The sequence below is a fragment of the Sceloporus occidentalis genome, unplaced genomic scaffold (assembly GCF_023333645.1).
Source record: "Sceloporus occidentalis isolate IW3139 unplaced genomic scaffold, rSceOcc1.0.p SCAF_31, whole genome shotgun sequence".
NCBI classification, from domain to species: domain Eukaryota; kingdom Metazoa; phylum Chordata; class Lepidosauria; order Squamata; family Phrynosomatidae; genus Sceloporus; species Sceloporus occidentalis.
The window spans coordinates 1,337,501-1,363,746 of record NW_028317011.1 but is presented as its reverse complement, the minus strand read 5'-3'; the positions used below and the strand labels follow the sequence as shown (position 1 = coordinate 1,363,746).

The window sequence follows — 26,246 nt, the reverse complement described above, 5'->3', positions numbered from 1 at the left end:
TCATTTGAGTGGCATTTTAAAAATATCATTTTGATGATAAAAAAATGTAAAAGACATACACTGACACTTAAATTTTTTTGTAAACTTATACCATTGCCTATTGAGTGTTTCATTGAAATATGTTTATTGTTTATATTAGGGAATTTTGAGTCAATAAAAACTAGATGGTTCTTATCTGCTGTCAGATTCTATGTTTCAGTTGTTCTTAGACTGCTGCCTTCCACTCATCTGATGACTTTTTTTCTTAACAATAGGGAACATGGCATTTAATGAAGATTACCGTTCACTGGTTCGGGGTATCGCATGCCTGGATTTCACAGGAAACTGCGTACCCTGCAAATTGCTTCTTAATGGAGACTCCGCATTTCCTATTCTTGTGACTCCTGCAGAAGATGTTCTCATAGCTGCATCTCGGTATGGAAAGGGTAGACTGGTGGTTTTGGCTCATGAGTCCTATTTGATGAACCCCCAGTTTACAGGCTTCTTGCAGAATGCAGTGTCCTGGCTAAGTCCATCCCCTGGAGCAGTAATTGGAGTCCACAACAGTTTGGAACCTCTGGCAAATAATCTCTCTGCTTCAGGATGGAATGTCCAAACAACTCCTGGTCTCATGCAGGGTCTTGGAGTCCTATGCACTACTGGCTATGATGATAATCAAGCTAAGGAGATAATATCCTTCTTGCATGAAGGTGGAGGTCTGCTAATTGGAGCAGAGGCCTGGCACTGGGCAAACAGCTACAGCAATGACAATGTTTTGCAAATGTTTCCTGGAAACAAAATAGTATCAGTGTCTGGTATTTACTTTACTGGTAAATATGGAGAGAAAGGAACATTTAGTGTTAGTGAAAGTATACCGTGGAGCCCATTGTACACAGAGTAAGTATATGCGCATTCATTTCTTAACTACTGTATACCTGTAAGGTATAATTACTGTTAGTGATTGATATCTAAATAGTGTTATTATGTAATTTTTTTATGTAATTCTTCTTTCTGGATTTTGAATATCATTTACCGAACTTTAGGTTTTAAATTTAGTTTTGATTATTTAACTTTTCACACCTACCAACTGGTGTAATGTAGACATTGTGAAAATGAACATCGACACTAACATACATACATACATACATATAACCAATGATAACACCACACACTCGCACATGCTTACACTATACACTACTACATGCTCACTGTAATGACATACAGTAACACATTCATGCTAACACCATACACTAACATGCATACTCCATTACCGTACAGTAACACACACTCACTCTGACATCATACACTAAGGGTGCATACCTATAGACAAACACACACAACATCAGTGCTGCCACTCGACTACTGCGGGGTCACGTAACACAGCCATATCTCCATAACTCACGTGTTCTTTTACATTGAATTAACCAAACCAGGACCAATATCTCTAACTAATAAAAGCAGTCTGCAGACTGTACAACACGAGTTATGACTACATATTTTATTTAGTAGGTATATGAAAAGGCATAGCTTTCTACTAGTCATTGCACACTGAACCACACTAACTAAATAATTTACCAAAGCAAACTAAGATACCACAAATCACAAAGGAGTGAATATGATCTATAAACCACTACTCTTGATTAGTGAGGTTGATTGTGCTTCATGCCTCCCTGACGTGATCTCTTCAGCTATTTTAGGCCACTAACACAGAATATACATTGCTATGATTAGGTTAAAAATCAGATTTTTTGGTAAGCTGGATGTACCACAAAACTGTAAATAGAGTTGTTTTCTTAGGGTACCATTAAGTATTGTAATTGTATAACAATATTAATAATAGTCAATTAATGCTCCCAGCATTGTCTCTATGTGGGATCAGCCCAAGAGTTCTGTGTGTTCTAACAGAGCTTTAACTTTTGTACCCAATGTCCCCACACCCTACCAAGATATTCCCAATATATAGGTTATAATTTATGGAACCTTATGTGTTTTATAATTAAAAATAATAATTAAAATGGTCTTTATAATCATGATGCCAAAAAATGCCCATCTCAATAAAATTAGACACAATTTTAAGATATAACTTTCATGTCACATGAACGTGAAACCTCCTAAAGAGTTGCAGCTATTAAGTGATCCTCAGAAAATAATATAGGCTGGTGATTCCACTTCATTGTCTACACCCAATGTCCAGCTGCCTTTCAAACCTTTTTACTATTCTGCATTCACTTAGTACAGCTAATGGATTGTTTTTTTACATGTAGTCTGTGGAGTTATTATTACTGTATTATCAGAGTGTCTTCTCTTACAGTGTCAACTTTTCCCAGGATTTGGAGCATCTTTGTCAAGGTGTGCCCCAGTTAGACATCAGCGGTTCAAGTGTCCCCTCAGAGCTTCTGCTTCATGGACCTTTGGCATTTCCAGTTGGATTGAGCAACAGCAATCAGTGTTTTTTTGCTGCTACATATTATGGAAGAGGACGTGTGGTTGTGGGGACACATGAAGGTTACCTAGCTAAACCAGAGCTCAAAAAATTCATGCTGAATGCCATATCATGGCTGGACATAGGGAGAAAGGGAATTATTGGCGTTCATCAGAAGCAGGCTAAATTTGCTCAAATCCTGAAGCAAGAGAGTATCAATTGTAAAATATCGAAGTTAGTTCCAGGCCTCAGTGTGTATTGTTGTGATTCATACAGTGACACTGAGGCAGCAAGCATCCAACGGTTTGTAGCGGAGGGAGGAGGCCTCCTTATTGCCGGCCATGCATGGTATTGGTCTTATGGAAAGTCAGGACAAAATGTACTTACCAATTACCCAGGGAATAAAATTCTGAATAAGTTTGGAATTAGCATCCTTGAGAAGACTGTTCCTCAAGGTATCTATAAGACATTAGACCCTGAGGGTGCTGCAAGCTGCTATCACTTCCCCAAAGCATTCTGCCAACTGCAGAAGGACTTAGAAAGTGGGGCAGAAATAAAACCTCCTCTGAGCTCCTGGATGCAGAAGCTCAGACAAGATGCTTCCAGATTCATGAAGCTGCCAGCCAGCCCTCTCATTTCTTCCCAGCAGGAAAAGTTTGCTTGTCTTGTGCGGGGAAGTGTGATCCCCTTTGTTAGTAAAGAACGCCCTGTGACAAGTAACTCTAAAGAGGCTTTAATTCTTTGTTTGGCTCAGGATGTCTGCTGCCTGAATCTAGAGGACAAGCAGACACTGGACGACCTTTCTTTTCAGCATCAACCCTCAGTTACTGTGCATATAGATGCTACAAATCCAGGTAACACTTTACTACATTTGCATAAAAAGTAGTTTCTGCTGTAGTTATAATAATAATAATACGTTGGTGGTATGTATTCAAAGCGATTATGGTGCAAACTTTGGGAAGTGGTTTTACTACTACAGCATCCATTGGATTGGTTCATTCAACTGGTTGCTATGCTGATATGTAACATTTTCATACTTTGCACTGAAATCACTTTTTATATGGCGTCCTCCTCACTTTTAGATTTTGGCACACATAGTTACATAGTTACATAGCCTGAAAAAAGACATGCGTCCATCAAGTTCAGCCTTTCGTATATCTGTTAATTTGTTGCTGTTGATCCAAAAGAAGGCAAAAAAAAAAAACCCGGTTTTGCTCTTTCCAATTTTGCACTAACCAGGGAAAAAAATTCCTTCTTGACCCCAAAATGGCAGTCAGATTTCTCCTTGGATCAATAAGCTGTTTCCCCATAATTAAAGATTATATCCCTGAATATTATGTTTTTCCAGGTATCCATCCAGTTGCAGTTTAAACGTCTGTACAGACTCCGATAAAACTACCTCTGCAGGCAGAGAATTCCACATCCTTATTGTCCTTACTGTAAAAAACGCTTTCCTCTGCTTTAGTCTAAATCTCCTTTCTTCCAATCTGAACGCATGACCACATGTCCTATGCATAGTCCTGTTTATGAACAGATTTCCACACAATGGTTTGTATTGGCCGCGAATATATTTATATAAGTTATCATATCCCCTCTGAGGCGACATTTTTCTAAACTAAACAGATTTAAATTAGTTAACCTTTCTTCATAACTATAGTGCTCCATTCCTTTTATTAATTTTGTAGCCCGCCTCTGCACCCTTTCTAGTGCTATTCTTTAGAATAGGTGCCCAAAATTGCACAGCATATTCAAGGTGCGGCCACACATTTCCATTACATAGCTCTTTTGTGTCACTTTGAGACATTCATATGTAGTAATGTTTATATACTTTACCAGGTGAGAATGCATGGAGAAGCACTGGACTTTATCTGCCTCCTGGAAAAACAGCAGTTATTATGTTTCCAACATCAGCTGTTGGGCAAGGTCTTCAGGTAATAACTCCAAACTCCAAAATCAGATGGAGCTGCAACTGGCATACTGCATTGAAGAGAGCAGGAGAGAGGGGTCCTGGGCTACTTGACAGGATTGAGAACCTTTTCCTATTGAGGTTAAAGTAGACAGATACACTAACGATCAAAAGTTTGGGGTCACTTAGCTGTTTTCATGGAAAACAAGGACATTTCAAGTTGTGTAACATAATTGTAAAATGGCTTTCTAACAGTGGCGTCTCCAGCTTTCATATTTAGGGGGGGCACATGGGGGGCCAGGGACCAAAGTAGGGGGGCCAATTATAAAACGGTATAAACCATATATATATATATATATATATACACAGGTTAGACGTGCATTTTTTACTACATAATATGCACTTATCTCTTTGAAGTAAAGACCGTGATTGAAATATGATTTCAAAATAACAGCAAAACTTTCAGTTATTTTTCATTCTTTAATATTAGCCCCTGCTGACAATATATATAAATATGAGACCCTGCTGCCGATATATAGAAATATTACACCCTGCTTCCGATATATATTAATATTAACCCCTGCTGCGGATATATATTGATATTAGCCCCTGCTGCGGATATATACCGTATTGGCTCGAATATAGGCCGCACTTTTTCCCCCCACTTTAAGTCTTTAAAGTGGGGGTGCGGCCTATATTCGGGGTCTAGCGCCCGACGCCCGGGACATGCAGTTCCGGGCGCCGGGCAGGCAGCGGGGTTAGGATGCAGATCCCCCGCAGTGGTGCAGGGGACCTGTATCCTACTCTCCGATACGCTCAGACAGCCTCCCCTGCCAGCACTTCCCACGATGTGCTTTAACAATCTCCCTTGCCGGGAATTCCCACGCGGGGAGTCCAGGCAAGGGAGATTTTTAAAGCACATCTTGCAGACTTGCCGGCAGCGGAGGTTGTTTCTGCTCGCATCGCCGCTGCCGGTGAACGTCTGCGTGAACAATCTTCCTTGCCGGTACTTCCCACGGCGGAAGTGCCGGCACTGGAAGTTGAATACGCGTTATGTGTAGATGTCCCCCGCCGGCCCCGCAAGACCCCGTGGAGTCTGCACCGGTAAGTCTGGTGGGGGGGGGCATCTTGGGGACAGAGTGGCAGCATATCTCGGGGGGGGTAGAGTGGCAGCATATCTCGGGGGGGATAGAGTGGCAGCATATCTCGGGGGGGTACATCTTCGGGACAGAGTGGCAGCATATCTCGGGGGGGGGCAGAAACTTTTTTCATTAAAAAAGCACCTAACTTTTAGGGTGCGGCCTATACGCGGGTGCGGCCTATATCCGAGCCAATACGGTACTTATATTATACCCTGCCGATATACATAAAAATTATACCCTGCTGCCCATATATATATTAATATTTGACCCTGCTGACAATATATATTAATATTAAGCCCTACTGCCAACATATATTATTAGTCCCTGCAGCCAGTATATATATAATTAGCCTCTGCAGCCAATATATATTAATATTAGCCCCTGCTGCCGATATATATATAAATAATAGACCCTGCTGCCAATATGAATATAAATACTAGACCCTGCAGCTAATAAATATTAATATTAGCCACTGCTGCCAATATATGTTAATATTAGCTCCTGCTGCCAATATATATTAGCCCCTGCTGCCGATATATATTAATATTAGCCTCTGCTGCCGATATATATATTAATATTAGACTCTGCTGCCGATATATATAGTATTAGTCCCTGCTTCATATATATATTAATATTAGCCCCTGCAGCCAATATATATTAATATTAGACGCTGCTGCCAATATAGAAATATTAAACACTGCTGTCAATATATAAATAAATATTAGACCCTGCTGCCAATATATAAATAAATATTAGCCCCTGCTGCCAAAACATATACAAATATTTGCCCCTGCTGCCAATATATATAAATATTAGAACCTGCTGCCAATATATTTTATAGTGAAAAAATTGGACCCTACCCAAGCATTTCCTTGGGCCCCGCTCAACGCTTCCTTGCATGCAATCACTCCCTCTGCTACCATACCAAAAAAAAAATATTTGCCACACTGACTGCAGATCAGAGGAAGACAGTGAGAGTCAGTCCTACATCGTGACATTGAGAGGTCCTCTCCCCTGTAATCATCCCCAGAGTCCCTTTGTCCCCTCATTCACTAAACCATACTGCTCTTTTACTTACACCCTGTAGTTCAGGTATAGATCAAATAAACAACACATGGAAACAGCACATGCAACTGAATGAGATAAAAAAAAACCTTGTATTTGCAGGTATACATAAATAATGTATGGAAACATAGCATTGCAGGTATAAACCAACAGAACACACAAACCCAGCATTGCAGGTATATATCAACTGGAAATCACATGTACACTCAGCACTGAAGGTATAGATCAAATAAACAACACATGGAAACAGCACTCCAGGTATCGATCAACTGAATAAGACATACAAATCCTATATTTGCAGGTAAACATAAATAATGTATGGAAATATAGCAGATACAGATCAACAGAATAACACAAAACCCAGCTTTGCAGGTATATATCAATTGGAAATTACATATAAACTCTGCATTAAAGGTATAGATAAACTCCCCTAAATTACAGGCATAGATCACTGGTCACACACCCCAAAGCCAACCCTGGCATCCACACTGCCCACATAGATCCTTACCAGCACCCAAATTACACATACATACATAGGACGTGCCATCTTTGTCGCCAAACAGCCCAGCATGAGTCAACATTGTCCCCAAACAGCTGAACGTACGCCATGTTTGTCCCATAAACACACTATCTGTGCCATCTTTGTCCCCATTGCCTAAACACCCTGCTTATACAATCTTTGCTTTTTTGACAAATCAATAATACACCTATGATTCACAAACACTTTTACAGTCACTCACTAATTCACACAATCATTTATTCTTTCACACAAATTATTTACACATATTCATTAATGCATCCACACATTAATCCATTTATTCTCTCTCTCTCATTCTGACTCTTTATTTCAATATTGTTGCCACCCTCCTTTCTCCCTATCTAACCCCTCTCCGTCCCTATCTAACCCTTCTCCGTCCCTACCTAACTCCTCTCCCTCCCTCCCTACCGCCTCTCCCTCCTTATCTACCCCCTCTCCCTCCCTATCTACCCCCTCCCAATCTATCCTATCTAACCCCTCTCCGTCCCCACCCTATCTAACCCCTCTCCCTCCCTCCCTACCACCTCTCCCTCCCTATATACCCCCTCTCCCTCCCAATCTATCCTATCTACCCCCTCTCCTCCCAATCTATCCTATCTACCCCTCTCCCTCCCAATCTATCCTATCTAACCCCTCTCCGTCCCTACCCTATCTAACCCCTCTCCCTCCCTCCCTACCACCTCTCCCTCCCTACCACCTCTCCCTCCCTATATACCCCCTCTCCCTCCCAATCTATCCTATCTACCCCCTCTCCCTCCCAATCTATCCTATCTACCCCCTCTCCCTCCCAATCTATCCTATCTACCCCCTCTCCCTCCCAAGCAATCCTATCTATCCCCTCTCCCTCCCAATCAATCCTATCTATCCCCCCTCCCTCCCAATCTATCCTATCTATCCCCTCTCCCTCCCAATCAATCCTATATATCCCCTCTCCCTCCCAATTTATCCTATCTATCCCCTCTCCCTCCCAATTTATCCTATCTATCCCCTCTCCCTCCCAATCTATCCTATCTATCCCCTCTCCCTCCCAATCTATCCTATCTATCCCCTCTCCCTCCCTATCTACCTCTTCTCACTCTCTAACCCCCCTCCTAACTTTCTACCCTCTCCCCCCTTTGAAGGTCACTTACCTTGGGCTTGTAGAAGTCCAGCGGTGCGATCACGAGGTCCCTGTCTCCCTGGTTCTGCCGCAGTGTGCGCAGCTTCACTGCTGAGCGCAACTTGAAATGCCGGCACTGCGACCAAGGCAGAGGCCTCGCGGAGAAGAGTGAGAGGCGCCGAACGGTTTCTGAAAACTTATTCCTCAGCGACCGTTCGGCGCCTCTCTCTCTCCTCCGCGTCTATTACAAAAAAAAAAAAAAAAGACGGCGTTTCAATTGGGGGGGGCACACAGGGGGGCACAGCATGATGTAGGGGGGCCATGGCCCCCTCTGCCCCCCCCTGCTGACGCCACTGCTTTCTAATGATTATTTAGCCATCTAAACTTAAATTCAGATTAGTGAACACAACCTAGGAGTGATGGCTTCTGATAAAGGTCCTCTGTATGCCTATGAGGACATTAAAAATCAGCTGTTTCCAATTACAATAGTAATTTACAACATGAACAATGTCTACACTGTATTTCTGATCCATTTTTTCTAATGGACAATATTTATGTTTCTTTCAAACTGAAGGACATTTCTAAGTGACCTCAGACTTTTAAATGGTAGTATAAATAAATGCATGGTGAAGAAGACGAAAGGAACATCTTGAGTTTTTGAATGTAGTGTAATGAAAGCTTGTAGGACTAGAAAGGAGGATTGGAGCTGGAGTGTAAACAGACTTGAAAGAAATGGGAAGAGGATGGAGAGTAAGCCTGGGGTCGAGGAGTTAAAAAATCTGTGGGTAAAAAGATTAGTATTAGACTAGAATTTGGATAATGGAAGGGATTTAAGACAGCATGGAAGCAAAGATGAAATGATAATGGTGGGAGGCAGATAAAATATTGATATACAAGATAAAAAATATTCCTAGCTAAAATTTGTTTTACAGATATTTTTCATTTGCAATCACGTTCAAAGGGTAGGGAGCAATCTTTAAAACTTGGATCAATACAATAGATTTACATCAAAAGTCAAAGTGGTCCTGAAAAGATCATTTTATTACTCCACTGTATTCTTTTCAGTGTATTTTCACAGAATGAAAGTGAATTTCCTTTAACACTTGTTCTGTAGCATGATAATTAATCAATAGAAAGTACCCTGTAACATTACATTGTCCTTACTTATTCTTGAAACAATAAGTAAGGACAGGGCCTGAGAAGTTTATGGTGTTCTGTGTCTGCCAAGGGTCTTGAAAATGTTTAGTTGAGCTTTTTTTTTAGTTATTGGAAAATATTTTTATATTTATAGAGCACGAGTTTATATTGGCTAAATTTTAGTCCCCCCTAATACATTGTGCCTGTCTTAATAATTGTGGTGTTATCTAGGTGCAGGTTGGCTGTCAAACAGATGACCTAAGCACTGCAGACAAGTTATGTCGAGCCCCTGTGGTTGTGAACAAAATGTGTGTTCTTGGTGAGAAGATTAAGATATCTTGTGTTTGGGGTGGACTCCTGTACATCATTGTCAATGCTAAGAGCAAGCTGGGAATGATCCCTGTTACAGTGTATGGAGCAGAACTAGCCGCAACATACATAAAAGGTAAGTCCGGAACTATGATGTGTTGCTATGTATATAAACGAGAAAAATCCAAATTAGGTTATAAACAGCATCTGTTATTTTGGTGGTAAAAGTCTGGTTCTACAGATTAAGCCTTAATGTCACTAGTTGATTGCAATTAGTATAACTGCTTCTCGTTTACGGCAGGGCTTTTTAAAACAGTATACGCTAAGTTACCGTATTTTTCGCTCTATAAGACGCACCTGCTGATAAGACGCACCTAGATTTTAGAGGAGAAAAAAAAGGAAAAAATATTTTGAGCTAAAAAATGGGCTAAAATATTTATTACAATAACTGAATAAGCTATGAACACAGTAAGACACACACAGTAAGACACACACAGACACAGTGAGACACACACACACACACAGTAAGACACACACACACACAGTAAGACACACACACACACAGTAAGACACACACACACAAACACAGTAAGACACACACAGTAAGACCTCCCTCCCTAACCCCCCTTCTCAGTATCTCCCCTCTAACTCCCTAACCCCCCCTTCTCAGGATCTCCCCTCTAACTCCCTAACCCCCCCTTCTCAGGATCTCCCCCCCCTGCCCCGGTCACTTACCTTAAACTCCTGTGTTGGAAGCGTGAGGCGTTTGTCTCGGGTGCCGGCGCTTCACTGCTGAGCGCCGGCGTCTGACGTCATATGCCGGCGCCCAGCGTAAAGCGCCGGCACCCGAGACAAACGCTTCCAACACAGGAGTTGAAGCGCTGAGGCAGGCGGCGGTGGCGGCCGCCGCCAGCAAAGGATTCCTGTATATCTGTCAGGCAGGGGGGCCCGAGAGTTGCCGAGCGGTTGTCTTCAGCAACCGCTCGGCACCCCTTGGGCCCCCCTGACTGGCAGAAATCCAGGACTCCTCTGCTGGCGGCCGCCGCCGCCTGCCTCAGTTGCGACCCCGGATTTATCGGCGTATAACACGCAGGTAGGGTTTAAGCTCCGGATTTTAGTTAAAAAAGTGCGTGTTATACGCCGATAAATACGGTATATCGTTGCCCCCCCCCTCCCTGCCTGCATCTTCGCTCCATAAGACGCGGCTGATTTTTCATCCTACTTTGGGAGGAAAAAAACTGCGTCTTATGGAGCGAAAAATACGGTATATACTTATTTAGACCCCCTTGTTCTTCTCCTCTCTTGAACATTGCCAGATCAAGAGAAAACTGTTCTTAGTTTCTTCTCATATCATTACCTTCCATTATTGTGTGGTGAACAATTTATAGGGGAGGATGACTCATTTGGCTTATTTTGTGTTATAACTTCCTGAGTTATGTTGTTTTATGCATTTTTCTTTTTGTATGTTATTTTTTGGGGGAATATTGTTTTTGTTATTTAATACTAATTACTGTATCTCTTAATACATTTTTCCAATTTTACAATTCTTGTTTCTAGAGTTTTGTTCAGCCAATGTTATATACCAGAAGCCAATGTTATATACAGGCCTGGACTGGGACAAAAAATAAGCCCGGTCATTTCAGACTGAGCAGCCCATTTTTATGAAAAAACATATATGTACATACATATACATAATACTTGGTCATTCAACATGGGAAGCCTGAAGCCACAATTTAGTGCGACTAATCCTTGAAATAAATATTATAACACAATAAATAACTTTTCCACTAAATGATTTCAGGGCCTTGAATGTTTTGTCCCCTGAAGTCACTACAAATTCAGGAGGGCGTTTTATCTCTGGATAAGTAAAAATGAAATAGTTCCTACTGTAAATTAAGGAAACAGATAACCAAACACACACACCAGGACAGGCTTTTCCACACCGAAACCCAGACACACACACACCAGGACAGGCTCTGCCACACCGACACCCAAACACACACCAAGACAGGCTCTGCCACACCGACATCCAAACACACACACACACCAGGACAGGCTCTGCCACACCGACATCCAAACACACACACCAGGACAGTTAAAAAAAGAAGAAATGGTTCAGCACTCAACTCCCTGGAAGCTGGGAGGTAGCAGCTAAAAAGGGCAAAACAAAAACAGAAAACATAACAAAAATAGCAACGTTTCGGCCAAACAGGGCCTTTTGAGCTTGACAAAGGCCCTGTTTGGCCGAAACGTTGCTTTTTTTGTTTTGCTTTCTTTGAATAAAGTAACCTAAGGATTGGAAGCTGATTGGAGTGCTGGGGTTCTTTTCTGTGTTCGTACACACACCAGGACAGGCTCTGCCACACTAACACACACCCCAGGACAGGCTCTGCCACACTGACACCCGAACACACACACTAGGACAGGCTCTGCCACACTGACACCCAGACACACACATCAGGACATGCTCTGCCACACCAACACCCATACACAAACACACCCCAGGACAGGCTCTGCTACACTGACACCCACACACACGCACACACACACCAGGACAGGCTCTGCCACACCGACACCCAAACACACACACACCAGGACAGGCTCTGCCACACTGACACCCAATCACAAACACCAGGACAGGCTTTGCCACACTGACACCCGCATCCAAAGGGTTTCACTCAGCCTGCCTGTGGCATCTTTGCCCCATAACAGCTTGCCTGTGGCAACTTTGCCACCAAACCAGCCTGCCTGTGGCATCTTTGCCACCAAAACAGCCTGTCTGTTGCATCTTTGCCCCCCTTTACACATCCATGCTATGACAGACACATATTCATTCACTCGTTCACAAATATTTATTCACTAATTCACAGATAATCATTCACTCATTCAGATATTCATTCATACATTGATACTCATTAATTCCCTCATTCAGATACTCATTAATTCCCTCATTCAGATACTCATTTACATATACTCATTCACAAACATTCATTCACTCACTCCTTCACAGATAATCATTAATTCACTCTTTTATTAGACTTGGGCACCAGGGGGCTCTTCGTGTTCGTCTTCGTGCTCGTCTTCGGGGAAAAAAAAATCTTCGTATTCCGCGAATATTCGCCCGTTCCTGTCTTCTCTTCGGGCGAATATTCGCGGACATTCTTCGTGCTCGTTTAATCTTCGTTTTCCTCCTGGTTGCCTAGCAGGGGTTAATACGGGGTTAATAACACATCACAGCAGCAGCAGCTGCCGTGAAGGTACGTGTGTGCAGCTCTATTGGTCGTTTCGGCAGGGGGCTGGTCTGGCATCAACGAGTGAATTGCAGAACTGCAGAATGCACTTCATTCGTTGATGGCAGGCGAGCCCCCTGCCGAAACGACCAATAGAGTTGCACACACATACCGAGGTGTACTGTCCATAGATGTTTAATAAAAGAATAGGGAATATTTTACATTTTTAAATTGATTTTGGACCACTTTACATGCCTAACATTTGCTACCTATTTACAATGGCATACTTTGCAACAACCCAACTTACTTATTGGACAGGACTGGAAAATAGCAGGACTGTCCACCAAAATCTTGGGTGTGTTGGCAGGTATGCTGATGGAAAAATGTTGGACAAGAACTAAAAAATAGCTTAGGGTTAATGTACGGTTATGTTTAAGATTAGTAGCAGTGCACTGGTTTGGTTAAAGATGGATTATGTCTAAATAATAATAATTTAATTTTAATGTTTTTTTTAAAAAAAAAATAGGGGTTTATTTAAATGTATTTTAAAGTTAGATTTATTATTTAGTACTTGATTATATTTATTAAATGTTTATAGTAGCGTTACCTACCGAGCTATAACTACCTATGTGTATTTGCATTTTGCATACCTAGTTTAGCTAAATTAGATGGGACAGGACTGGAAAAAAGCAGGACTGTCCCTGAAAAAGTTGGGTCTGTTGGCAGGTATGTGGATGGAAAAATGTTATAGGGTGAAGTGTGAGTTATAGTGTTAATGTAATGCTATTAGTGAGTGAAGGCCAGGGCAAATAACAAGGAAAAGGTCCTTGTGTTTTGTGCATTGTAAGTGTGTGTGTATGTGTGTTATGTGTGATGTCACTGTGTGTTATATGTGTTATATGTGTTATTGTGTGTGTTATGTTTGGTTGGTTGTGTATCAGAAGGAAAATAATGAAATGGAAAAGGAAATGGGAAAGGCAAATGAGTGGGCAATTGGCGACCCGCTCACCTGTTTCACCCCAGGGCAAAGCACCCAAACACTGTCAGTCTTAGACGTTTGGCAGCAGACTTCCAGAGCTCAGACACAAGGCCCTAGCGTAAGCTGGCCACTCCGGCGGAGGTAGCAGGCGTTGCCACACCGCAAACAGAGGCAGCCAGGGGGGAGAAACTGCCCTTACCATTAGGGACATTTTGGGCATGACTCTAGCCAGGAAGCGAACTGGCAGAGAAGAGATGCTGGCACCACCACCAGCAGCAGCATTGAAAAGGCGAATGAGTGGGCAATTGGCGACCCACTCACCTGTTTCACCCCAGGGCAAAGCACCCAAACACTGTCAGTCTTAGACGTTTGGCAGCAGACTTCCAGAGCTCAGACACAAGGCCCTAGCGTAAGCTGGCCACTCCGGCGGAGGTAGCAGGCGTTGCCACACCGCAGACAGAGGCAGCCAGGGGGGAGAAACTGCCCTTACAATTAGGGACATTTGAGGCATGACACTAGCCAGGAAGCGAACTGGCAGAGAAGAGATGCTGGCACCACCACCAGCAGCAGCATTGAAAAGGCGAATGAGTGGGCAATTGGCGACCCACTCACCTGTTTCACCCCAGGGCAAAGCACCCAAACACTGTCAGTCTTAGACGTTTGGCAGCAGACTTCCAGAGCTCAGACACAAGGCCCTAGCGTAAGCTGGCCACTCCGGCGGAGGTAGCAGGCGTTGCCACACCGCAAACAGAGGCAGCCAGGGGGGAGAAACTGCCCTTACCATTAGGGACATTTTGGGCATGACTCTAGCCAGGAAGCGAACTGGCAGAGAAGAGATGCTGGCACCACCACCAGCAGCAGCATTGAAAAGGCGAATGAGTGGGCAATTGGCGACCCACTCACCTGTTTCACCCCAGGGCAAAGCACCCAAACACTGTCAGTCTTAGACGTTTGGCAGCAGACTTCCAGAGCTCAGACACAAGGCCCTAGCGTAAGCTGGCCACTCCGGCGGAGGTAGCAGGCGTTGCCACACCGCAGACAGAGGCAGCCAGGGGGGAGAAACTGCCCTTACAATTAGGGACATTTGAGGCATGACACTAGCCAGGAAGCGAACTGGCAGAGAAGAGATGCTGGCACCACCACCAGCAGCAGCATTGAAAAGGCGAATGAGTGGGCAATTGGCGACCCACTCACCTGTTTCACCCCAGGGCAAAGCACCCAAACACTGTCAGTCTTAGACGTTTGGCAGCAGACTTCCAGAGCTCAGACACAAGGCCCTAGCGTAAGCTGGCCACTCCGGCGGAGGTAGCAGGCGTTGCCACACCGCAGACAGAGGCAGCCAGGTGGGAGAAACTGCCCTTACAATTAGGGACATTTGAGGCATGACACTAGCCAGGAAGCGAACTGGCAGAGAAGAGATGCTGGCACCACCACCAGCAGCAGCATTGAAAAGGCGAATGAGTGGGCAATTGGCGACCCACTCACCTGTTTCACCCCAGGGCAAAGCACCCAAACACTGTCAGTCTTAGACGTTTGGCAGCAGACTTCCAGAGCTCAGACACAAGGCCCTAGCGTAAGCTGGCCACTCCGGCGGAGGTAGCAGGCGTTGCCACACCGCAGACAGAGGCAGCCAGGGGGGAGAAACTGCCCTTACAATTAGGGACATTTTGGGCATGACTCTAGCCAGGAAGCGAACTGGCAGAGAAGAGATGCTGGCACCACCACCACCACCACCACCACCAGCAGCATTGAAAAATTGGAAAGGCGAATGAGAGGGCAATTGGCGACCCGCTCACCTGTTTCACCCCAGGGCAAAGCACCCAAACACTGTCAGTCTTAGACGTTTGGCAGCAGACTTCCAGAGCTCAGACACAAGGCCCTAGCGTAAGCTGGCCACTCCGGCGGAGGTAGCAGGCGTTGCCACACCGCAGACAGAGGCAGCCAGGGGGGAGAAACTGCCCTTACAATTAGGGACATTTGAGGCATGACACTAGCCAGGAAGCGAACTGGCAGAGAAGAGATGCTGGCACCACCACCAGCAGCAGCATTGAAAAGGCGAATGAGTGGGCAATTGGCGACCCACTCACCTGTTTCACCCCAGGGCAAAGCACCCAAACACTGTCAGTCTTAGACGTTTGGCAGCAGACTTCCAGAGCTCAGACACAAGGCCCTAGCGTAAGCTGGCCACTCCGGCGGAGGTAGCAGGCGTTGCCACACCGCAAACAGAGGCAGCCAGGGGGGAGAAACTGCCCTTACCATTAGGGACATTTTGGGCATGACTCTAGCCAGGAAGCGAACTGGCAGAGAAGAGATGCTGGCACCACCACCAGCAGCAGCATTGAAAAGGCGAATGAGTGGGCAATTGGCGACCCACTCACCTGTTTCACCCCAGGGCAAAGCACCCAAACACTGTCAGTCTTAGACGTTTGGCAGCAGACTTCCAGAGCTCAGACACAAGGCCCTAGCGTAAGCTGGCCACTCCGGCGGAGGTAGCAGGCGTTGCCACACCGCAAACAGAGGCAGCCAGGGGGGAGAAACTGCCCTTACAATTAGGGACATTTTGGGCATGACTCTAGCCAGGAAGCGAACTGGCAGAGAAGAGATGCTGGCACCACCACCAGCAGCAGCATTGAAAAGGCGAATGAGTGGGCAATTGGCGACCCACTCACCTGTTTCACCCCAGGGCAAAGCACCCAAACACTGTCAGTCTTAGACGTTTGGCAGCAGACTTCCAGAGCTCAGACACAAGGCCCTAGCGTAAGCTGGCCACTCCGGCGGAGGTAGCAGGCGTTGCCACACCGCAGACAGAGGCAGCCAGGGGGGAGAAACTGCCCTTACAATTAGGGACATTTGAGGCATGACACTAGCCAGGAAGCGAACTGGCAGAGAAGAGATGCTGGCACCACCACCAGCAGCAGCATTGAAAAGGCGAATGAGTGGGCAATTGGCGACCCACTCACCTGTTTCACCCCAGGGCAAAGCACCCAAACACTGTCAGTCTTAGACGTTTGGCAGCAGACTTCCAGAGCTCAGACACAAGGCCCTAGCGTAAGCTGGCCACTCCGGCGGAGGTAGCAGGCGTTGCCACACCGCAGACAGAGGCAGCCAGGGGGGAGAAACTGCCCTTACAATTAGGGACATTTTGGGCATGACTCTAGCCAGGAAGCGAACTGGCAGAGAAGAGATGCTGGCACCACCACCACCACCACCACCACCAGCAGCATTGAAAAATTGGAAAGGCGAATGAGAGGGCAATTGGCGACCCGCTCACCTGTTTCACCCCAGGGCAAAGCACCCAAACACTGTCAGTCTTAGACGTTTGGCAGCAGACTTCCAGAGCTCAGACACAAGGCCCTAGCGTAAGCTGGCCACTCCGGCGGAGGTAGCAGGCGTTGCCACACCGCAGACAGAGGCAGCCAGGGGGGAGAAACTGCCCTTACAATTAGGGACATTTGAGGCATGACACTAGCCAGGAAGCGAACTGGCAGAGAAGAGATGCTGGCACCACCACCAGCAGCAGCATTGAAAAGGCGAATGAGTGGGCAATTGGCGACCCACTCACCTGTTTCACCCCAGGGCAAAGCACCCAAACACTGTCAGTCTTAGACGTTTGGCAGCAGACTTCCAGAGCTCAGACACAAGGCCCTAGCGTAAGCTGGCCACTCCGGCGGAGGTAGCAGGCGTTGCCACACCGCAGACAGAGGCAGCCAGGGGGGAGAAACTGCCCTTACAATTAGGGACATTTGAGGCATGACACTAGCCAGGAAGCGAACTGGCAGAGAAGAGATGCTGGCACCACCACCAGCAGCAGCATTGAAAAGGCGAATGAGTGGGCAATTGGCGACCCACTCACCTGTTTCACCCCAGGGCAAAGCACCCAAACACTGTCAGTCTTAGACGTTTGGCAGCAGACTTCCAGAGCTCAGACACAAGGCCCTAGCGTAAGCTGGCCACTCCGGCGGAGGTAGCAGGCGTTGCCACACCGCAGACAGAGGCAGCCAGGGGGGAGAAACTGCCCTTACCATTAGGGACATTTGATTCATGACACTAGCCAGGAAGCGAACTGGCATCGAAGAGACACTGGCACCACCACCAGCAGCAGCAGCAGAATTGGGAAAGGCGAATGAGTGGGCAATTGGCGACCCACTCACCTGTTTCACCCCAGAGCAAAGCATCCAAACACTGTCAGTCCTTGGCGTTTGGGAGCGGACTTCCAGAGCTCAGACACAAGGCCCTAGCGTAAGCTGGCTACATTGGCGGAGGTAGCAGGCGTTGCCACACCGCAGCAAGTGCAACCAGGGGGGAGAAACTGCCCTTACCATAAGGGACATTTGAGGCATGACACTAGCCAGGAAGCGAACTGGCAGAGAAGAGACACTGGCACCACCACCAGCAGCAGCAGCAGCAGCATTGGAAAAGGCGAATGAGTGGGCAATTGACGACCCGCTCACCTGTTTCACCCCAGGGCAAAGCATCCAAAAACTGTCAGTCCTTGGCGTTTGGGAGCGGACTTCCAGAACTCAGACACAAGGCCCTAGCGTAAGCTGGCTACACCGGCGGAGGTAGCAGGCGTTGCCACACCGCAGCAAGTGCAACCAGGGGGGAGAAACTACCCTTTCCATTAGGGACATCTGAGGCATGATTTCAGCCAGGAAGCGAACTGGCAAAAGATACTGGCACCACCACCAGCAGCAGCGTTGGAAACGGAAAAAGGTGAATGAGTGGGCAATTGACGACCCACTCACCTGTTTCACCCCAGGGCAAAGCATCCAAAGACTGTCAGTCCTAGGCGTTTGGGAGCGGACTTACAGAGCTCAGACACTAGGCCCTAGCGTAAATTGGCTACACCAGCGGAGGTAGCAGGCATTGCCACACCGCAGCAAGTGCAACCAGGGGGAGAAACTACCTTAAACATTAGAGAGAAAAAATTTAACTTTCCAAGCTAAGAGCTGGGTAACCCAATTTGGGCAGATTGAATTTAAGAAAGGCAATCTGCTCCATCAGATGAGGTGCCATGCGTGAGCGCTGTGGACTCAGTATGTTTCCAGTCATAGAAAACACGCGCTCACTTTGAACAGTGGTTGGCGGACATGATAGAAGCTGCTGCGCAACCCATGAGAGTGCAGGCCACACACTCTTCTTTTCATCCCAGTAGCTAAGAGGATCAACATTAGGAGCAGAAGGAACTTCACAGAGGTAAAGTTTGACCATTTCAGCAGCACTACTCTCCTTTCTGCTGCTAGCTCTGTCAGATGGTCCAACTATACTGCCAAGTGCCTCTTCCCAAAACGCAGCTGCTCCACTCAGCTGTGTTGTGCTGCTTGTGGCACTGCTGCTGATGCTGCTGCTAGGGGTAGCAGACCACATCATCTCTTCCTCCTCCTGCACCTCACCCTCCTCGGACAGCATTCCCATTTTACGCTGCCAGTCACGCACCTTGTTGACCAATTGCTCCCGGTAGCTACTGAGAACATTGAATTTCAAAGCTAGCTTTCCCTTAATTCTTGGATCACAAAGGCACGCTAGCATCATTTCGGGACTCTCTTCCATTCGCTTGCGAAGGTGTACTTTTAGCAGATCCTTCAGCTTCCTGACTATGGCTGCTACGTCAGGATGTAGAGTGCCACCTTGAACAGCCTCACGGTTTCCAAGGAACACATCCATCTTGCTGCCTAGATGGGAGAACACAGGGATTACCTGGGCCAGACTGGCAGTGTTTGAGCTTAAATTTTCTGTGGCATCCCTGAATGGTTTAAGGACTGCCACTAGCTGGGCGATCACTGTCCAATCCTCCCTATTCAATGGAGAGGTAATCCCAATATTGTGCTCTGAGGCAAGATTATGGATTGCCCTCTGCTGCTCCAAAATCCTCTCTAGCATGTCTAACGTGGAGTTCCACCGTGTACTGACATCCTGACGTAGGCAGTGTACGGGAAGACCTGACCTCGCCTGCTCTTCCCTCAAAAGTTGGCTAGCCTTAACACTATGGTGAAAGTGCCCAGCGATCTTTCTGCAGCGGGACAGAACTACTGCTGCCACATTAGTTCCTTCTGACATTGCTGCCTTCACTACAAGATGGATGATGTGGGCTGCACAGCGCACACCAACAATATGACCATCTCGCAGCGCTTTCACCATATTGGCACCTCCGTCAGTTACCACAAAACCAACTTCAACATTGGTGCCCGCCTCTGCTCCCACCCAAAGGCTAAACATTTTCCTAATCGCATGCAGAATATTTTGGGAAGTGTGCTTTTCATCCATCACTTCTGCATGGAGAAGGAATGATCGGTAGCCTGCTGCAGCAACTTCCTTAGACACACCGGGCTGCCACCAGTGTGCTGTCAAAGAAAGAAAGGCATGCTGGGCGCTAGGTGCACTCCACAAATCTGTAGTGAAATGAACACACTGACCAGCAGCCTTGGAAAGCTCCTCTTTCACTGCTGCAACACAGGACCGATACAGCGAGGGGACAATGTTCCTGCTGAAAGTGGAACGTGACGGAACTGTGTATTGTGGAGCCACAGCCGCCATCAATTGTTTGAAAGGCTCCCCTTCAATCATGGAGAAGGATGCCCCTCCAACAGCAATGAACTGACCAATAAGTCGCGTTACTTTATTGGCCTGCTGTTTGGGCATCGTTCTCTTGGAGTGGAATGCCCCAAATTCTTCCAGGGTGGGCTGGGCATGCAGTGCTCCAACCTGCCTTGGTCTCTGGCTGCCAGCACTAGTTGCTGCTGCTGCTGCTGCTGCTGCTATTGGCTCAGAAGAAGAAGCTGTTGGGGTTTTTCCACGGCCACCAGCTATGCTGCCTGCACTAAGTTTTACCTCTGCATCTTTCCCCAATAGCACAGCGTTGTGTTGAGTGCTGAGGTGATGCTTCATGCTAGCACTGGTAAAATGGCCAGACACTTTCCCTCTGCTTATTAGCTTCCCACAATGTTTGCACTTTCCATAGCGCCCTTCTTCAACATTTTCAAAGTGCTCCCAAATTGGGGCGCGCATAGCCTTGGAGTGTGCCTTGGGTGCTGCTCTTACTGCTCGGGGTGGATGAACAGAGGCAGAACTAGTGGTGGTGGGACTGGTGGTAACAGTACTGGCCATAGTGGGACTGCTAATTGCTTTAGATTTGCTAGGTTTTGCTGCTGCTGCTGGTGGTGGTGATGGTGATGATCGTAGCGGAGAAGGTGGAGGCTCAGGGGAAAATTGTGCACTAGTCATTTGGACACTGCTCCCTGAGGAATCTGATTCCTGACCACTCATCTCCTCTACTTCCTCTGGCTCATAGTCTAGCTCTTCATTAGCCAGATCGAATGGAATTCCTGCTAGGCTGGAGCTAAGACTGATATCGTCGTGAGACTCGTGACTAGTAGTAGTGCGAGCAGGAAGAATAGACTCTGCACTTGGCCTCTCAGTCTCAGGCTCCTCTGCTACCTCGCTAGGTGGAGTTCCACTATGTGTAGCCCTCTCTCTAACTGTCTTTACAAAAATTTTGTAAGGACTTGGTGGCTTGCTAGAGGTACTAGGAGGACATGGCGTGGCGGTACCAGTGGGAACAGTAGGCGCAGCACTAGTGGTGGTGGTGGTTTTCCCTACAAAGGAATGAGATCGCTTTGGTTTGGGACCCCTCTGAGTCTTGCTGCTAATTTGGCTCTGCTTGGTACCTTGCATGCTGCTGGTGGATGGGGAAGATGCTGCTTGGGGCAAAAGGCACTTCTTTTTAGTCACTGGGCTGGTACTACTTGTGCTACCCTTTAACTTTGAACGTGCTTCTGGTGCTTTAGGCTTTCCGTAAAAAACCATAGAGCTTGTGGGCCTAGCCGCACTACTACTGCCTGCTTTTGGTGCCTTTCCTTTACTTGATGATCCTTCAAGCAATGCTTCCCCAAATGATAAGCGAGAGCTTGGCCTACTTGGCCGACTAGACTGACGCAAAGGCTGCATCTTAGAGCTGGTGGTGGTGCTGGTGGTGGTGCTGGTGGTGGTGGTGGTGGTGTTAGATGGAGCTTGTCCCTCCTTAGTCCCAAAAGGAGGATCCATTTCAAATTTTGTGTTGTGTGTGTAGTGTAGTGTAGTGTAGTGTAGTGTAGTGTTTAAAAAACTATAAAAAAAAAAATAAAAAAATAAAAATAAAAAAAAGGAAAAACGAATTAAAGACAAAAAAATTAGAGGAAGTTCTCTTCAGTGCTACTGCTTAAAAAGTAAAACTATGCACTACTGCACTGTGCTGTGTGCAATCTGCCAAAATCCTAAAGTTATTGAAATTATTAACTCAAGATTAACTATTTAATAACTAGCAGTATTTTATTTTTAATTTGAATTTACACGGACCTAAGAGCTTAGCCTACCACTATGCTAGCCTAAAGCTATATTTCCTTACTATAAGTCTACCTCTAGGCAGACGCTCTCAAACCCACTAAGCTAAAGTGAGGTTAAATCAGATTCAGTATATGATTTATTAATTAATATTAAGTTATATAATATTAATAGATTAGAACTAATTTACTTATATATTATGTATTATAGATAGAAGAATATAGATTATGAATTAGAATTTAGAATTAGAATTACTTATATTATAGATTATGAATTAGAATATTATTATTTATAATATATTATAGATTAAGATTAAAGAAGATTAGAATTATTTTAGTACTACAGCTAGTAGCTTGAAGCTTTGCTTAGTACAGCTCGTCACAGTCAATTTTTCTTGAAAAGAATTAGAAATAAAATAAAATGTCACAGCAAAACAGTTATCTTCACTGCTTGCTGCACTCACTAGCCCAACAAGTTCACTTCACTGATGGACTGAGGTGAGCAAAACACTAAGGGTACTTTTAATAAAATTGAAATAAAATGTAAAATAAATGAGAAAATCTTTGCAAAACAGTTAACGTCACTGCTTGCTGATCAAAAAAAAACACAGCACTTATGCGGCTGCACTCACTAGCCCAACAAGTTCACTTCACTGATGGACTGAGGTGAGCAAAACAAATGAAATAAAATGAAAGATTAATTAAGAAAAATTGACTTGGTCTCTTACTGTTGCTAAAACAAAGCACAAACTATAGAGCTGCAGCACCAGTACTAATAAGATTAGCTGAACTATACGCTAGTAGTAATTAATTAATATTATTACTTTTATTTATAGCTAATTTAATTAACTATTAAGATAAGAAAGAATTAGAGAATTATTGATATTACTGATTTTAGATTAGACACTAGTAGATGTTCTGAATGTCTACAGTACACTCTACACTAGTATACTATTACTAACTATAACTGACAAATATATATATAATTTTATAATGAATTCAATTATTAATTATATTAATTAATATTACTGATTTTAAATTAGACACTAGTAGATGAATGTCTACAGTACACTCTACACTAGTATACTATAGTATATATATATATATATGACTGACAAATATATATATATATAATATTATAATGAACTATTAAATTATAGATTCTATTAAATTGTAATTTATAAATTCTATTTAATTTATTTAAGCAGGACAGGCAATAGGCACTAGTGCCAGCCCAGGGCAAGGGCACCCCAGTGCCACTGAGGCACTGGGTGCACTGTCAACTCAACAGCACTTACACTAAAGTTGATGACAAATTAATTTAAAAAAAATTAAATTAATCAAATTATTATTATTAAATATATTAATTAAGTAGCACTGAAGTGAGGATGAAGTACACAGTGAGAAATGGCAGGCTAAGGCTTACCAGTCTCACACAGAACAGAACAATCTCTCTCTGTAACGCTCGGATGCAGCACAGCAGTGTTGCCAAAGCAGTCACAGCGAAAAATGAATGGATCTCTCAGGCAAGCTCTGGTCTTATAAAGGCGCCTTCAGAATTCAAAAAACAGCAGCACAGGCATTGGACGAGACCCTTAGCGTTACGTCACAAGAGTGAGCTGATTGGACAGACGAGGATCAGCTCACTCCTGTTTGAAATTTTGGCGGTTGCGCGGCAAAAACGAAGACGATCACGAAGAATCTTCGATTCTTCGTGATTGTGAGTCTTCGTCTTCGCCTACGGTTTGCCGGCACTGTATTCTGTTCTACGTTCCTTCGGAACGAACAAAAAAACGGCCTCTTCGTGCTCGTTTTCATGTTCGCCCGAAGACGAATGCACAAGTCTATCTTTTATTCAATCTCACATACTCCATACAGCCTCCCTCACCCCCTTACCTGAACTGATGATGTACGCGCCGCTCGCAGATGCCCGTGGATCTGCACAGGGGAAGCAGACGCGCAGCAGGGTCATGTGACGTACGTGACGTACTGTCACGCGCGCCGCCGTGGCACGTACCTTGGGGGCTCGCGGCGGCTTGCCCGTCACTGCCGCCGACGCCATGTGCACGCGTCAGGTTCGCGGCTCCACCTACACCGCGATCCGACGTCGACAGGACGTCACGCGCGCCGCCACAGCACGTACCTTGGGGGCTCGCGGCGGCTCGCCCGTCACTGCCACCGACGCTGTGCGGACACGTCAGTGTCGCGGCTCCGCCTCTGCCGCAACCCGACGTCGGCAGGGTAGTCCTGCCTCCACACCCTCGGCCGGCGCGCCACCTCCTCGTACTGCTGGGACCGCGGATATGACGCGTCGGAGGTCTGCCTCGGCCGCGACGACGTTACGTGACGGACGCCACACACGCCACGCCGCGGCCTGTTTGTGAGTACCTTCTCCTATTTAAGCCTCATTTGTTTCCATTGTCTTTACCCGTTCAAAGTGTAATGCTTATTGGGTGTGCTGTTCCCTACCATTTATCTATTGCCTTGTGTACCGACCTTTGCCTGTTACCGTATTTGCTCGATTATAAGACGAGGTTTTTTTCAGAGCAAATGCTCTGAAAAATACCCCTCGTCTTCTAATCGGGGTCGTCTTCTAATCAGACCTCAAATAGAGGTCTGATTAGGAGACTAAGATCCAGATCCCCCCACCGCTGCAGGGGACCTGGATCCTCCTGTCTCACCCCCCCCCCCATCATACACACACTTACCGGTGCTTCCTGCTGTACTGCCGGGGCAGCGGGTTGACGTCTACGCGATCCGCGTAGACAACGTCCGCTGCAGCTGGAAGGAGGTGTGGCTAGCAGCGGGGGTTGTCTGCGTCCGTCGCGTAGACCTTCCCCGACTGTCAGAGATCAGAGTTCCCCGCACCGGAACCGCACCGGTGCGGGGAACTCTGATCTCTGACAGCCGGGGAAAGTATACGCGACGGACGCATACAAACCCCCCCGCCAACTCCACCTCCTTCCGGCTGCAGCGGAAGGCGACGTCAACCTGCTGCCCCGGCTGGAAGCACCGGTAAGAGAGGGCTGAGAGGGGAGAGAGGGAAGAGAGGGGTGAGAGGGGTGAGAGGGGTGAGAGGGGGGGGGGGGAGAGAGAGTGTGTGTTAGTTAAATGGGGGTATAGGGTGTGTGTGTGTGTGTGTTAAATGGGGGCATAGGGCATTTCTGGAGTGGCGTTAAGGGGGCATTTAATAGAGCACTCTGCCTCCTGAAATGCCTTATACCTCCCTATATGCCACTCTGCCCCATAATATGCCTTTTAACCCCCTAAATGCCAGAGTGGCATATAGGGGTATAAGGCATTTCTGGAGGCAGAGTGCTCTATACAATGCCTTTTAACTCCCTTAATGCCACTCTGCCTCCTGGAATGCCTTATACCTCCCTATATGCCACTCTGCCCCATAATATGCATTTTAACCCCCTAAATGCCAGAATGGGATATAGGGGTATAAGGCATTTCTGGAGGCAGAGTGGCACATAGGGGGTCAAAAGGCATACCATGGGGCACAGTGGCATATAGAGGGTTAAAAGGCATATCATGGGCCACAGTGCCATATTGGTGTGGCAAGCCTGGGGGCAGATGTGCGTAACTGGGGGACAGGTTGGAAAATACAAGGAAATAAAAACAAAAAAAATATTTTTCTCAATCATAGCTTTTATTTAAAAAAATAGTTTACATGAATTAACATTTACTGGTAAAACTTTTTTCCTTTAGGGTCGTCTTATATTCAGGCTTTTTCTTTTTTTCCTAAGTTAATATTCAGATTTTGGGGGGTCGTCTTATAATCAGGGTCGTCTTATAATCGAGCAAATACGGTATTTGACTACGATTCTGCGCTGCCTGCCTACGACCCCGGACCTGTTTAAACCGTTTATGCTTCTGATCTGCCTGCCTTGACCTCGGACCTGTTTAACCGTTTATGCTTCTGATCTGCCTGCCTTGACCTCGGATACGTTTTGACCTCGCTGCCTGCCGTTGCACTTGATCACGGACTGTTTACTGGACTGCTCTACGTCTACATATCTGCATAGTTGGATCCTCCTTCGCTACCCGACCCCGTGACACGTACGTGACATGGCTCCGTTGGATTCCTGTGTCCCCCTGGCGGTAGAAGAGACGCTGCTC

The 26,246-nt window shown here is 45.9% G+C and overlaps 1 protein-coding gene across 1 annotated transcript in view; it reads left to right on the top strand.

Moving 5' to 3' along the window:
- Nucleotides 1–259: 259 nt before the first annotated feature.
- The window catches only part of LOC149298683 (TRPM8 channel-associated factor homolog), a 30,983-nt gene continuing 4,996 nt past the window's right edge, over nt 260–26,246 (top strand). Inside the window, exons 1-4 of the mRNA XM_089487044.1 lie at nt 260–876; nt 2,291–3,255; nt 4,238–4,332; nt 9,520–9,733. Coding sequence (XP_089343170.1) covers nt 260–876; nt 2,291–3,255; nt 4,238–4,332; nt 9,520–9,733 — 1,891 coding nt within the window. The remainder of the gene's footprint in view (nt 877–2,290; nt 3,256–4,237; nt 4,333–9,519; nt 9,734–26,246) is intronic.